Source organism: Arctopsyche grandis, chromosome 7, assembly GCF_051622035.1.
Source record: "Arctopsyche grandis isolate Sample6627 chromosome 7, ASM5162203v2, whole genome shotgun sequence".
Classification (NCBI taxonomy): domain Eukaryota; kingdom Metazoa; phylum Arthropoda; class Insecta; order Trichoptera; family Hydropsychidae; genus Arctopsyche; species Arctopsyche grandis.
This window is the reverse complement of record NC_135361.1, coordinates 13,877,484-13,892,500: the sequence shown is the minus strand read 5'-3', so window position 1 is coordinate 13,892,500 and position 15,017 is coordinate 13,877,484. Positions and strand designations below refer to the sequence as shown.

The following is a 15,017-nucleotide window of genomic DNA, read 5'->3' as shown; positions in this document are numbered from 1 at the left end:
AATAATCTATAAAATTAATATATATATACAAGTTTAATATGAAAGATGTCGCTTAGGGGAAACCGGATAAACACATCATGGGAAAATATAAAATTGGGTCCATCAGCTATGCCACCTTTACCGTCTTATTTTTCTCTTGAATATTGCAATTCAAGGGAAGCTTGACTACATAACATTAAAAAATCACGTCACGGGGTCGCGGGTTCGATCCCTAGCCCAGCGAAGTGCTGGCTGATATGTATGTGATGTCTATGTGACTCCAGGTCGATCATTTCCTATCAGAGTTTAATTAATTGGTTTTAATTCATTTGATTCATGTAATTAATTAATCAATCAATTGGTGTATGTATGTATATATGTATAGTTGACTAATTCACAAAAAACTCAGCTCATACACGCTCTGCACAATACACGCTCGTTAATCACACACTGTGCGGTTAAAACCAAATCTTACATATATGTAAAATAGATAAATATTTTTAATGAAAAAATCTATAAAGCAAGACTTTCGATAGTATCAGTTTTATACTGATATGGTCCGAATAATGGTAATAAAAGTAGGTAACTACTTAAAACCATAGAAAAAGATTAATTTAAATCCCGGGCCTTTCAATTAACAGTCTTCGTTTTGGCTTATTATCAGCTATGAAATTAATCTCCCGCTGGTATTTAATTCCAAATTAGAAAAAGTTCAATTTTGATAAAGAGATAAAATTACAGCAAGGTTGGTAATAAAATTTTATCCCTCTCGCAATAGTCGTCATTTTCTGAAATTTCTTTCATAGCGTATAGCTACAATGACCATATTTTTTTAGAGAAAATAAAGGACATGTGAAGAATTGAAAAATTTTATCATTTATTATAAAACAATTTTAAAGTTTTAAACAAATATATTTACTAAACATCATTGAAATTTAAACAACGTTAATGTTGATATTTTTAACAAGAGTGAATTTTTTTAATGGCAGAAGTTCAAGCTTTAAGAATCATAAAATTGCAGACAACTAATTTAAAAGTTGCATTTGGTATAAATTCATGCTTTTAGTGTGTCTATTTTTCATTAGTCCACGTATTGTTCACTAATGAAAATTTCTCCCTATAGACATAAAGAAAATTCAACAATTTTTATAATGTTTATAAAAGAAACTCATTTATCTGTGAAATATTCATAAAATTCAAACCCACCTATGTGGGCAGGGATTGTCATTTTGTCGCCATTTGTTGATCTTTTCATTTTTGACATAATTTTTTATGCACGAAACTTTATCGAATAATTCGCCATCGAGTATATTTAGGGACCAGGACTAGTGGCTATGTAGAAATATGTATGCAAATAGCTTTCCTAGATCTTAGTATACAGGGAAAATTCTCGTAATAGGACCCAATCAAATACTTCTATTTCAACGAAAAATTTGTCCCAGTTATTTAAATAACACTGTTAGACAAATGACGACTTTTTTTGGTTCAGAGACGAGGTATGACTTTTCTCATATAGATCTGCCCACTAAATACGAATCTAGTAATAAAAAATGTTGATTGGCTCGAGATTCGGAGATACATATACATATGTATGTGTTTTTTAAATCGCGCGATTTTTCTATATCTTGGTGTTGTTCGGTCGATGTCACAAAATCTGTCAATTTCCTGTTCAAAATGAATATTGAAATCTATAGTCGGGTATTTTATCTTTCATTTCTAGTACTTTTCAGCTTTGAAATTTGTCTAAGTAGTCGTCCAGCTAACATGAAAAATCAAAAGTACGTATTTTTACTTGGGATTTTTCCCACTGTTAATACTATTTTATATTGAGTATTTTCTATTGAAACATGTTTATTAAAATTATGTTCTGGCTATACTATTTTTTGTTTTCGTTTAAAAGGGTTACTTGGAAGTGTGCTGAATTTTAAATCGGTAAAATTGCGAGCAAAAAACTCGTACTAGTATTTACACGAATCTGTATTGAATTAATAGGGATAATATATTAAATTGTCTTTATATAAGAATTAAATAAAATTTCACTTAGAAAAATCATATTTCGACTATTCTTGTGGATTAATAACAAAAATGTTATTGATAACTGGCTTACCTCGATAAAATAAACGAGTTTGAATATTTTGGTATTAATATTTTCGGATTAATTTTAATCTAAAATCATTGTTTTTAATATTTATAAGTAAAAACCCTTATTTTTTTCTTTCAATTATGTAACTTCAGCTTCAATTCTCTTAAATACATGCATATATGGGTGCTTCATACATTGAAATTTATTGTGAATCAATTTTCAATATATACATATTGGTGAAACATTCCTCAGCTAACATTTCATTAAAAGTTCATTTTTCCAGTTTCAACAAATGGAATTCTAATGGCTTAAATAGGAGTAAAATTCTCTCTAAAGCTGGTAGAAGAGTTAGCCATAATGTTTTGCTGTAACCAAGCAATTGTTTACATTGAAACTCTACATCATCACAAAATTCTTTCAATTGTTGCACCCTAATTATACATTTATACAAATGCAGAAATATGATTAGTAGACCAATTTTTAAAGGTTTGCCGTTGGCGGTCAACCACAAAAGGTAAATTTTATAAAAATAAATAAATCTAAAGAAGCGGTTAAATAAAAGCTGTCCTCTTAAATAAAAGACGTGTGGTCAGCGTACGAATGACGAGTTTCCGTTGGGAACGAAGACTTGGATTATAGGTTCTCAAATTTATTTTCCTTTCTGAAACTCTTCCTCGTCACCTACTATCTCCCGTTTCACCCACAACTCGTTAAATACACGCGGTTCTCAATTTACGCAGTGCTTGTATTTAACGATTTTTGCGCGAAATTTTGCATGAATTTTCCGGAAAACAACACCATCACTCCTCGACAGCCGAGATTATGCAGTTGGCCCATATACTAACCTTGGAAACTATACATATACATATACATATGTATATGTATTTGCTCTCAATGTAAGCATGTCATAGCTTATCGCAAGCAAACAATGCAATCCATTTCCCGTTTTGACATTACCTTAATAATATTGATTTTCTCAAGACCAGTGTAAATTTTGACTACCCGGTCCGAGATGTAAGCACAGATGTAACTAAATCACAATGGAATACCATTTACCGTGATTATTTATATGTGAGTATTACACGAGGTAATTAATATAATAGTTATAATCAAACATGACTTGTTATACTGTGATTTTGTTATTTCCGATATACATATATATTTATGGCTCTCCTTTCAACTTGTATTTATTACCTCGTTACATTGAACTTGAAATTAAATACGTTTTCAAATTAGCCAGGTGCTGGCTTATTTACTCGCTGGACTATAAATTTCTCTCGTTCGTATTTATTACCTGTAAAAGAGAATAAGTTCGATATCCATCTATATGTAGATGCGTACATTTTATCTTCAATGTATTTACATATGTATATGTATATAAATTTTTTAATATAAAACTGGAAATTTTTAAAATTTTGATTTTGGACCCGGACCCGTCGGGTTTTGAAAACCCGGGTTTTCAGAAACCCTAATTGAGAGGTAAATCTTTCGACTTCATTTCTGAGAATCAACCCTTTGAAGTGTGGGGAGTTTTCCAGACTGAAAAATTGATCCATAGTTTATTGAAAGTATGACGTAGTTTCATAAAACATATGTTTCGATTTTCTATTTTTACTACTAGATTAAATCTTTTCTTGAACATAAGATGTAATTTTTGAAAATTATGTACTAATTAACTCTATTTAATGTTTTTGTTCGTACATAATCGTAAAAAGTTGTATGTAGATAGATATCTACATTTTAAATGGTTTTCTTTTTAAGATTACGCACAAAGAATGTAGGAAATATGGATATTTCATGAACAATAATGACACGTTGAGCTTATCAGTGGATTGTATGAACTCTAGATATGAATGCATGTACATACATATGTATGAATGTACGTATGTACATATGTACATATATTTGTATCTTTAGAGAATTACATGGGTTAAGAGGTGATTAAATTTAAAGTGCTGGGTACTTGTTCGACAAATCCACAGATACACAAAGGTGGGCGACTACCGATTCGACAATGATAAAGGCATGACTGGAGATGGGATGACTGGATGACACTGGAGATGGGCGCGAAGATTCCCACGTACCGTAACAGGGTCACGATCCCAGGTCCTGGACCGGATTCTGGGATGGGCTTAAGTGCACCTGTCCCGTGAGGATTTAGCACACACCCCTGGCCTGATAATCCGGCCGTAATGTTGGTCGTACCCTTTGTGAAAGCCTTTTTTGTTATCTCGAACCGAGGCGAGGGCTGAATTTTATCTACAAAACTTTACTTTTGTAAGGGCGACGGAACGTGCCGCGTTACACGAAATTCTCCGACGTTCCGGAATCTGAGTTTGCATGCGGATTTTTTAATGTAAATATCGATGTTTACAATAAATTGGTGCCCTTGAATTTGCATCTCATTCCAAAACTTTGGATATGTAGTGCTGACGATACAAGTATAAGATAGCACCCTCCTTTGACATCTACATATTATTATTTTGATACAGGTAAAATGGGTGTCCATTTTTATTAACACGACATCTATTGTCAAAATTGTACATGAGTATTACTCAAGGCCAATTAAACAAACATTAAAATCATCATGGGGCATCTATGGACAAAATATTGCAGCATTTTTATATATCAAAAAATTATGAGATGCTGTAAATTCAAATTTTGTGTGATACGGGATGGCCAATATATTGGAACTGTTTCCAATATGAAATCAGATAATAATAATCAAATTCTGAAAGGAAACGATTAACCTTGAAGTTACATCCAAGGTCTGGCCAGCAAAAAGTCAGGAATATAATCCGTGACCACACAATCGAAAGCATTGCACGCTAAGCATTAGGGATTGCAGTACCGGTATACCGATTTACCGGTAAATGGGCAAAAATTTCACCATCGCTAATTACCGGTATTGTATTTTAAAATTTACTGGTAATTACCGAACACTATTTTATCGCGAATTAAGTACATATACAGGTATATTATTGCATAATATTATGTACATTAAAAATCGATGCAAATGGCGTACCGTCGATTAGGTAGTCTGAATTTTGTTTATTTTCAACATTAAATGTTGCAATTTCAAATTGATAAATTCACTCAATAAATGCGATCAGATGATTGTCTCAATTATGATCCAAACTTTAAATAAATAAAAATAAAATATACAAAATAAATTATTTATTATTACGAATTTATTTTAATGAATATAAACATGACGTTATTCAACTGAGATTTATTTTTTATTTATTTTATATTCAATCTGGGTAAACGTTTTTAAGAAAAGGAACATTTTTTTTCATTTACCGGTAAATACCGGTATTAGGAAAAATCGTTTACCGTTTGCCAGTTTATAAAATAACGATTAATTGCAATCCCTACTAGCCACTGATCTACATACACATGTTGATGGCTAATACATGCATGAATGCAAATATCGATACACACGGTCTACATATTCATCAGATTCGTTTTACGTATGATGTAAATATATGTCGCGTTTTCTCAACAGCATATTTCAAATAGCATGTATCTTATTTTATAAAAGGTTAAGCATTGGTATTATCTCAACGTGCGTCACAGTTCCCATGTTCTGATTCTATCTACTGATAGTCGAGTGCAAAAATGCGTGCACTATATCACTTACATACATGAATGAATGGTAACCACTACAACACGTACATATATGAATGAATGGTAACCACTGCTTATATAATTGAGTCGTAAGAATGTCGCTTTATAACAATAATATTTAATTGACTTACGGTCAGTCAGCATCAAAGTAACTAAAAAATTTTGTAGATATTTTTATTTTATATTTTATCATGCTGCCATTACATTATTATTTCATTTAACTTCATAGAACATGACCACTCGCCTTTAAACAGTGACATCTATGGAGAATTTTTTGCACCATTTTATAATCAAATTGGTGAACCTCAAGACGCTAAATAACTTGACATTAGCAAGAGAAATAGGACAGAAGATGCCAAAATTTACAGGAACCGTTTCAATGAAAATCAGAAAAATTGGCAAACTCTGTTAAGAAACGATCGATCTGGAGTCACAAACCATGGACTTGGCCAACAGTGGGACTCCAATGGGGCTCGAACCCGTAACCACTCTGCTCGAAAGCATAATATAATAACCAGTTAACCACTAGTCCACGCCGCTGTACTATAGTTGTGACAAATAAAGCAAATGTGGCCAATATCTTGAGGAACCGTTTCAACAATGAAATCAGATAAATTAACAAACTCTGATATGAAACAATCGAGTTGGATTCACATACATATATATCCAAGGTACATAATAAATGATATTCATAAAGAAAGCATACAAGGCAATGATGATGCATTTGAAATAATTGAATCATTGTAAAAATAACAACTTAACAAAGTATATGAAACTATGTATGTGAAATGTATGTATGTATAGTTTGAAAGCTCCAAGACTTAATTGTCAAAGTACGTATCATGTATCAAGGGATAGATAGGCGATGTAAATAATTGGTCAGTTCGAGGAGCAAAGGTAGAGGAAAACTAATGGCCCCACAGGCCAAGGTAATTGCCGTTAGATGAATATCATATCGTCTTACCTGAGGTAAGACGATATGATATTCATCTAACGGTCAAAATATATATTATATAAAATAATAGCAGGTGCCATCGTTATTAAGAGACCGCTTCCGAAGAACCTTTTCATTCATATATAAATAATCTGTATGCCATAGTTTCTCAATTAAGCGGTACGAAATATCTTTGAAATCGCCTTCAGAAGAACGATTTAATCGAACTGAATCTTCAATTGAAGCCGCAAATTCAAAGTAAAAGGAAAGCGATATCGAAGGCAGCTTCAAATTTCAAACATAAATTTGGTTTGAAAATCGCAATTAAAATCTGCGATAGTATCGATTTCGTATTTTTCCTTTCGATCGTTCATTATCTGCTATATTAACGGGTAGGACGGAATTTTTGATTGTCGGATCTTTTTCAAATGTAATTCGAGTCATTTTGATAGAAATCAATTTATTTCTTGTTTGTCTCAACAGTATAAGAGATGGTTTTAAAAACTAAAGCAATTATGGCAATGAAGAGTTTGTAAGGATTAGAATTTTAGATATAACAATAAACGAGGAAGTAATACGAAACTATTCTAAGAGTGGTTTTTTATTGAAAAAGAAAAGTATGAATGTGTAAGAGACGATTTTGCTCGCTCTCTTTGTTGTTTTCGCATTGAAAATACTCTTAGAAAATGGAAAAAGCATCTGTGACTGGAATAAAAGAATTATTCAAATGCTTCGCTCAGTTGACGAAATGTGTAGGAAAATTTTGCGAGACGCTCATTTCGTTTTCCCATTTTTACATTTTCCATATACGAAGTGCTTTTGTAATAGAAAAACAAAACATTTCAACACAGTCTATATTGAGCCAGGTAATCTGAACAAATTTTGACAATTATTGCTATTAAAGTCAAAATCCCTACAAGCTTTTGGTTGCTTATTAATTCCAACTACACATTTCCAAACTTTACTTTGAATTCTAGGACCATGAAACAGATACCAGAACACTATGAAACGGAACAATCGAGAAACAGATATTTTTATGTACTCATACTCCGGTTGACGAAACCCAATTTTTCTCAAAAACACATTTTAAATAAAAATCAATAACTTTGATAGAAGCTTTTTACAAAAAACATATGACAACGAAATCAATATTTATTCTTTATGTTTACACCAAATTTGATACCAAAGCAGATCAAAACAAATTATAAAATATGAAACTAAACTGGGATAGGCTAAACAGAACCGTACTACAAACATTACAGGTTAAGTTTCTCAGATGCACATACATATGCACATTTGTTACAGTGGCATGTTGTAAAAATCTCTCTGTTTTTATCGCACAGTTTTACTCACGTGTGCGCGAGCGGGATACAAGGGGACTCGTGATGTCACCTAGTCCCCTTTTATATATGTATATATATATATATATATATATATATATATATATATATATATATATATATATATATATATATATATGATGATTTATAATCGCTATCCTTGACTCTATCCTATAACAGGTTATAATTCCCTTGAGTATATTTGGGAAAACATTTCTACCAATTACTGATTGGTTTGGTGAGCAATCCTCAAATTCGTGCAAAATTAAATTTCATAGTTCCCAGCCAACTCAGGTGCACTAGACGCCGCCGTTTGTTGCCTGTGGTACGTACCAATTTGATGGCTTAGTCACCTGTTAGCTTGGATTTGCTTAATCTAAAATATACTGATCTAGGTGATTGGTAGTGGTCGACCACTGGCTTACTAGCATCGATCAAATTATAAAAAGTCATATAATCTGACCGATAATCTCTCTGTGCTGAGAATACTCGCCGTGTATAAATATTCGGAGAATCTGCTTCATTTGGAGCTGGCTGGTTGACGGATCAACAGCAATAAACTACCTCTATTACTACTCACTGCGTCTTTTTCACTCCGTTGTATTCACGTCTACGCTACAATATATATGTATGTATTATCTATATCTTTATTACTTATCTTATTCTTGTTTTTGCATCCATATTTATTTTTGTATGTTTTTTTATCCATAGTGACAACTTGGTGCAATTCTGTAATGACATTATTGCAAAATTGTAAATAGTATAAAATAAATAAAAATATGTAGAGTTGAAGCAAAGCTAAAGCAGAACTAGACAGAGCTGTAGTACATAAATGTATGTACGTTTTGTTCTTATTCGGGTGAGTGAACGTAATGCCTTTGCTATATAAAAAAGTATATAAAAACTTATTTACACCAACTTGCACTTTAAAGTTTGAAACCAGCCCTAAACGAAAGTTTTTGTGAATTCACCAGTAATCAGTACGCTAGGTAGAAGGAAGTATGTATACGTGCGCATATATATATATATATATATATATATATATATATATATATATATATATATATATATATATATATATATATATATATATATATATATATATATATATATATATATATATATATATATATATATATATTTATTTATTTATTTTTACATATATACCAGGAAGGCCTTACAGGTAAATCCCAATGCACCTTCCTGGCCAATTACAAATCACAATTACAATTACAAATGCAGCATTTTTATTACAAGTCGTTGAATTACGAGACACTGAAAAACTCGCAAATTAACGAGACATCTATGAATTGTACATAAATTTTATTGTACATCAATCATACTTCAAATAGTGGTGACATAGTAGGTAGGAAGGATTTTTAGCCAATTTTTTTTCCGGGAACCGTTTCAACAATGAAATCAGAGAAAATTGGCAAACTCTGATAGGAAACGATCAACCTGGAGTCACAAATCAAGGTCTGACCAACAGCATACTCTGAAAAATACATTTTCATTCGAGGCCCGTGCCCAGGGATCGAACCCCGGCGCCTCGATATATATATAGGTATAACAAGAGGATATTCATCGATCAATCAATGGCGATATTGGCAGCATTTAATTAATTACCTGCCACCGGATTAGGTGTTCAGGTTCGCTTACTTCCGAAACACATTTGATAGATAACGCCCAACTCAAAACAACGACACAAAAACATTATTGTTAAATGTTTTCCAAGGTTTACCGATACGACAATACGTCGCTCGCACATCGTCAATATTGACGAAAAGCGATACAACACTCGTTAATACAAAAATAATATTGTGGTAGGTGTGTAATATAATACTGGAGCTATTTCTATACCTCTAATTAATCGATTCTGATAACTTTCCACGCTTTATATGTATCTGATGTAAAAGTATTGCATGAAATATGTATTCTTCTTTGGTGTATCTCGCACGTGTTTAATGCGATATGTGTCTATTGCGATTTTTCCTATCTCTAACTGAATAAATTTTCCGGGTTTTCCTTTGAAGCGATAAAAATCTCGATGCACAAGCGGCTTTCAAACCAGCTGAGGCGTCCTTTCATTGATACTGTATCTCACTTTGTATACATTTGTTTCAGTTTTCATAGCAAAAGCTTTGGATCTGAAATATCAGATCAAAGTCATTCAGTCGTTTCTATTTACATGTATGTACGTAATATAAAATGTATCTACATATGAGTATAATATTTTAAAATAGCACTTTATTTATTTGTAAAATTGTACAATTTCAATCAAAATCTACATATAATATTAAATTTCAAATACACATTTAAATATCATAATAATGAAACAAAATATAACTTAATTCTGAGACGAATAAAATGTACTTAAATAAATATAATACGTGGTTTTGCATTCGACTAATTTATAGTTACTATTTTTATTCATAGATGTCTCTATATGAAAAACATTAATTTTCGTTAAAATTCAAATATGTATTTCATTAAATTGTTTTGAAATCGATGTCGCGTGTTTGATCTACGTTATTTTTTTGACATTTTATATTGACATGACATGACATTTATCTTGGACCTAAAATTCATTTAAAAAATATATTATGAAATATTCACTGATTATTATTATATCAAAATAAGACTTTTGAAAAACCTATAGTGTAACAGATACTCTAAAATCAATATCAGGATGGATACAAGTCCTCCATAAGCCAAAACCATCATAGCTGGACGACAGTCGACTATTCCCACACTGATGAAATTACTTCCAGTTCCAGAACATTTAGGTTTTTTCGTATATAGAAGCCAATTTTCCCTAGCTTGTAGACCGTATTCTTGAATACGCCGCAATCTACAAAAATGCTTACATCGTTTCATTAAACGTTATGTAAAGAAAGAAAAATTATTCAACACTTTACCCAATTTTGAACATCTCCTTATAGCACGAATCCTTCTGAATAGCTAACCACGGATCTATCACCTGAAGATATTGTATCTCTTGAAGTCCGCATTTTTCACCTTCGTGAAATATCTCATTTACCACCTTATATCCGACCCCAGTTTCCATGTGAAAGGCAAAAAGACCCTACAATATCAAATGAAGACTTACTAGAATATAATTAACAGAAATATATTAATGTAAATCAAACAATAATTAAAAAAAAACTACATCACGAAGTTTTCTAACACCATCATCTAAAGTGGTAAATTTAGCAGGTTCGCCAGGTGGGGCAATCTTTTTCTGGTATATCATCTTCCGGACTGGTTCAGTAGCAGTCTAAAAGTATTCATACATATAAATAAATTCGAAATTGCAAAAATTAAAAGGTTTATTTACCGAAAAGTAGTGTCTATTGAAGACGGTGTCGTGAACAGCAAATTTCAACCTCGAATTCGAAAGATCAGACAAAGTTTTAATTCTGGAGGAAGAAGACTGCAGCAGTGCTACAATATTAGCTGAATAGCTTGTATATAAGAACATCAGTGACAAAAAAAGCAGTAGAATAACAATTCGACCAACAGGACCTGTAATCAATTTTAATTACAAATTCGCATCATAATTATCAGAAGACTCCATTCTTGGCTGTCCGTACTTTCTATTACTTATATCAATACAACAGATAAAGCACCTTTTAATTGCACATTGCTCCCCTGTTGACATATAGCTCCGATCGTTAAAATTGCAGCATCACTCCAAGATGCTCTCAATGTTTCCGAATCATTGACTCCCTGTGAATTTAATCGGTTAAAAGTTATACCACTTCATCGTTTTTTATTCTGTATCTCAATATCACCTGCTCTGGATTTGTATGAGATTTCCACTCCCATTTTGAGGATAAGTATAGGAAAAATACCAATATGACAACGAGACCCGCAGAACAACCCCAGACACCACCCCGAAATGGTAACAAGAAAACATTGCTCATATAAGACAATTTCGGTTGCCGAAAAACAAATTTAGATCTAGTTGGTGTAGGCATGGCTATATAATCAATTACAGGCACTCGGTCCGCTGTGAAAAAGAGAGGAGATCCTAAAACGGGAAGAAATTGATCAATTTCGTCACCGCTCTAAAAATAAATATGTATTTTATTTAAGATAACCTCCAATATCAGCTTCTTTTTTCGTCAATTGGCCTATCATTCCACTCCAAGAACCGTCTCCGACGTCTTTATAGCCCCAGGAACTGACAAAACTGAAGGAACGAGAGCCGTTCAAAAAATCTATCAAATGGTTAGTCAATATAAAGTTTACTTTTGTTATTGTATCTACTTCCTTGTTCCTATAAATAGAAAAAACGCAATTCCTCATTTTTTTTTTTGAAAAGCGATTGTAGATACGATACACTATGCTTTGTCTGAATAAGAGTCATCTTTGTTTGATCGTTTCAAGCACAAATTACACTGTTCGACAAATGACGACTTTTAAAATGTTACAGAGACGGGATATGACTTTTCTTATAGATCTATGCCCAGTGAACACGAATCTGGTAATAAAAAGTGTTGATTGGCTCGAGATTCGGAGATATATGTGTTTTTTAAATCACGCGATTTTTCTATATCTTGGTGTTGTTCGGTCGATTTCTCAAAATCTGTTAATTTTCTGTTCAAAATGAATATTGGAATCTACAGTCGGGTATTTTATCTTTCATTTGTAGTACTTTTCAGCTTTCAAATCTCTCTAAGTAGTCGTCCAGTTTTTTTGTTTTCGTTTAAAAGGGTTAACTGGATTGATAACTGGCTTACCTCGATAAAATAAACGAATTTTTGTTATTAATCCACAAGAATAGTCGAAATATAATTTTTCTAACTGGAATTTTATTTAATTCTCTTATAAAGATAATCATATATATAAAGACGGTAATCTGTGTGTGTGTGTGTGTGTGTGTGGGTGTGTGTGTGTGTCCTAACTCTCGCCGAACATAATGAATCAACCAGTATGGGGAGCAAATTTTTTTTTTCATATTTTTCATTTTTTCAGTTTTTTCATTTTTTTCATTTTTTCAGTTTTTTCATTTTATTTAATTTTTTCAGTTTTTTCATTTTTTTCATTTTTTCAGTTTTTTAATTTTTTTCATTTTTTCAGTTTTTTAATTTTTTTCATTTTCCCAGTTTTTTCAGGCCCCGGGGTGCCGAAGGCATCGGGGGCGCTGGGGGCGAAGCCCCCGGGGTGCCGAAGGCATTGGGGGCGCTGGGGGCGAAGCCCCCGGGGTGCCGAAAGCATTGGGGGCGCTGGGGGCGAAGCCCCCGGGGTGCCGAAAGCATTGGGGGCGCTGGGGGCGCCGGAGGCGTCGGCGGCGCTGGGGGCGCCGGAGGCGTCGGCGGCGCTGGGGCCGAAGGCCCCGGAGCGACTTAAGCGCCGGGGGCGAAGGCCCCGGGGTGCCGGAGGCGTCGGCGATGCACAAAATGTAATTCGTAATTCGTAATCACTTCGTAATTTGTCATTCGTAATTCGTGCATCAATTTCTTTCCGAAACCAGTCGATTCAATATCTTTAACTTTATTTTTAAGTTTCAATTCCTTTTCGAAACCAACCGTTGAAATCAACGGGTCCAACACTAGTTTAATATATTATCCCTATTAATTCAATTCAGATTCGTGTAAATACGAGTAAACACTAGTACGAGCTTTTTGCTCGCAATTTTACCGATTTAAAGTTCAGCACACTTCCAGTTAACCCTTTTAAACGAAAATAAAAAATAGTGTGGTCAGAGCACTATCCTAATAAACATGTTTCAATAGAAAATACTCAATATAATATAGTATTAACAGTGGGAAAAAATCCCAAGTGAAAATACGTAATTTTGACTTTTGATTTTAACTGGACGACTACTTAGAGAGATTTAAAAGCTGAAAAGTACTACAAATGAAAGATAAAATACCCGACTGTAGATTCCAATATTCATTTTGAACAGAAAATTAACAGATTTTGAGAAATCGACCGAACAACACCAAGATATAGAAAAATCGCACGATTTAAAAAACACATATATCTCCGAATCTCGAGCCAATCAACACTTTTTGTTACCAGATTCGTGTTCACTGGGCATAGATCTATAAGAAAAGTCATATCTCGTCTCTGAAACATTTTTCGTGTCGAACAGTGTTATGATCATAAACAGATTAGAAATAATCCCAAGATAAATGATAAATTATAATACTCAGACGAATATAGTCAACTAAGCCCGTCTAATAATGCAAAATTACAAGCAATTTACTTACAAATAATCAGACAAGTGATTAATCGTGTCATTATTTGTTAAAACGTAACAGATTTTAATCAAAGTGCTTTCCAAATTTATCCTCCTTTTTGCCAATGGAATTCTACTTGATTTTTCTATCACCAATTCTTGAGTCTCGTTTCTTTTATAGACTAAAATTAAATATGCAATATTTCATGTTACACAAAGCTAACGGACTCAAAGAAGTATGGAATGCTGTATGCTCGGCATATCGAGGAGAGATAGGAAACGGAATACGTGGGTGAGAAGTATGACAAGGGAAGTGGATGTAGTGAGAGAAAGTGAAGAGATTGAAATGGCAATGAGTGGGTCACGTAGCTATCTATGTAGTAGAATGGACGAAAGGTGCACAAAATAAGTGCTAGAATGGTACCCGAGACAATGTAAAAGCTTGAAAGGAAGATCGCAAAAAAGATGGGTGGACAAAAATAGCAATGTATTAGGTAAGATAGATGAGAGTTGCGCGAAAACAGAGACGAATGGAATCGTGTTGGAGAGGCCTTTACACAGTAGTGGATGGTGAATGGCTGTAAATGATGATGATAATTCATTAATGAAGCAAATACATATAAGCGTTCGTACTCCAAAGCTTTATAATACTCGTTACCTGATAATGGATCTAAAATGTCACCGTCTTCATTTTCCAATATTACATTGAAATCACTATCAGGTAATATATTCAATCCTTCTAATAAATTCATATTTATATCAGAAGAAGTATTTCCCATTAAAATCCATCTATATGGTGCTTTAAACAACAAGCTTTCTTCTGCCTATATCAAAATTTTTTTAGAGAGCATAAAAAGTCCA

General features: G+C 33.0%; 1 protein-coding gene across 1 annotated transcript; it reads right to left on the bottom strand.

Moving 5' to 3' along the window:
* Window positions 1-7,213: 7,213 nt before the first annotated feature.
* On the bottom strand, window positions 7,214-14,959 carry LOC143914065 (ionotropic receptor 75a-like). Its single transcript, XM_077434156.1, has 10 exons — window positions 14,815-14,959; window positions 14,188-14,338; window positions 12,070-12,248; window positions 11,761-11,999; window positions 11,596-11,695; window positions 11,304-11,491; window positions 11,136-11,243; window positions 10,885-11,051; window positions 10,620-10,817; window positions 7,214-7,304 (listed from the first exon to the last, which is right to left on the bottom strand). The coding sequence occupies exons 1-10, from the start codon at window positions 14,933-14,935 to the stop codon at window positions 7,214-7,216; spliced, it is 1,542 nt and encodes a 513-aa protein (XP_077290282.1). The 5' UTR covers window positions 14,936-14,959.
* Window positions 14,960-15,017: the final 58 nt, after the last annotated feature.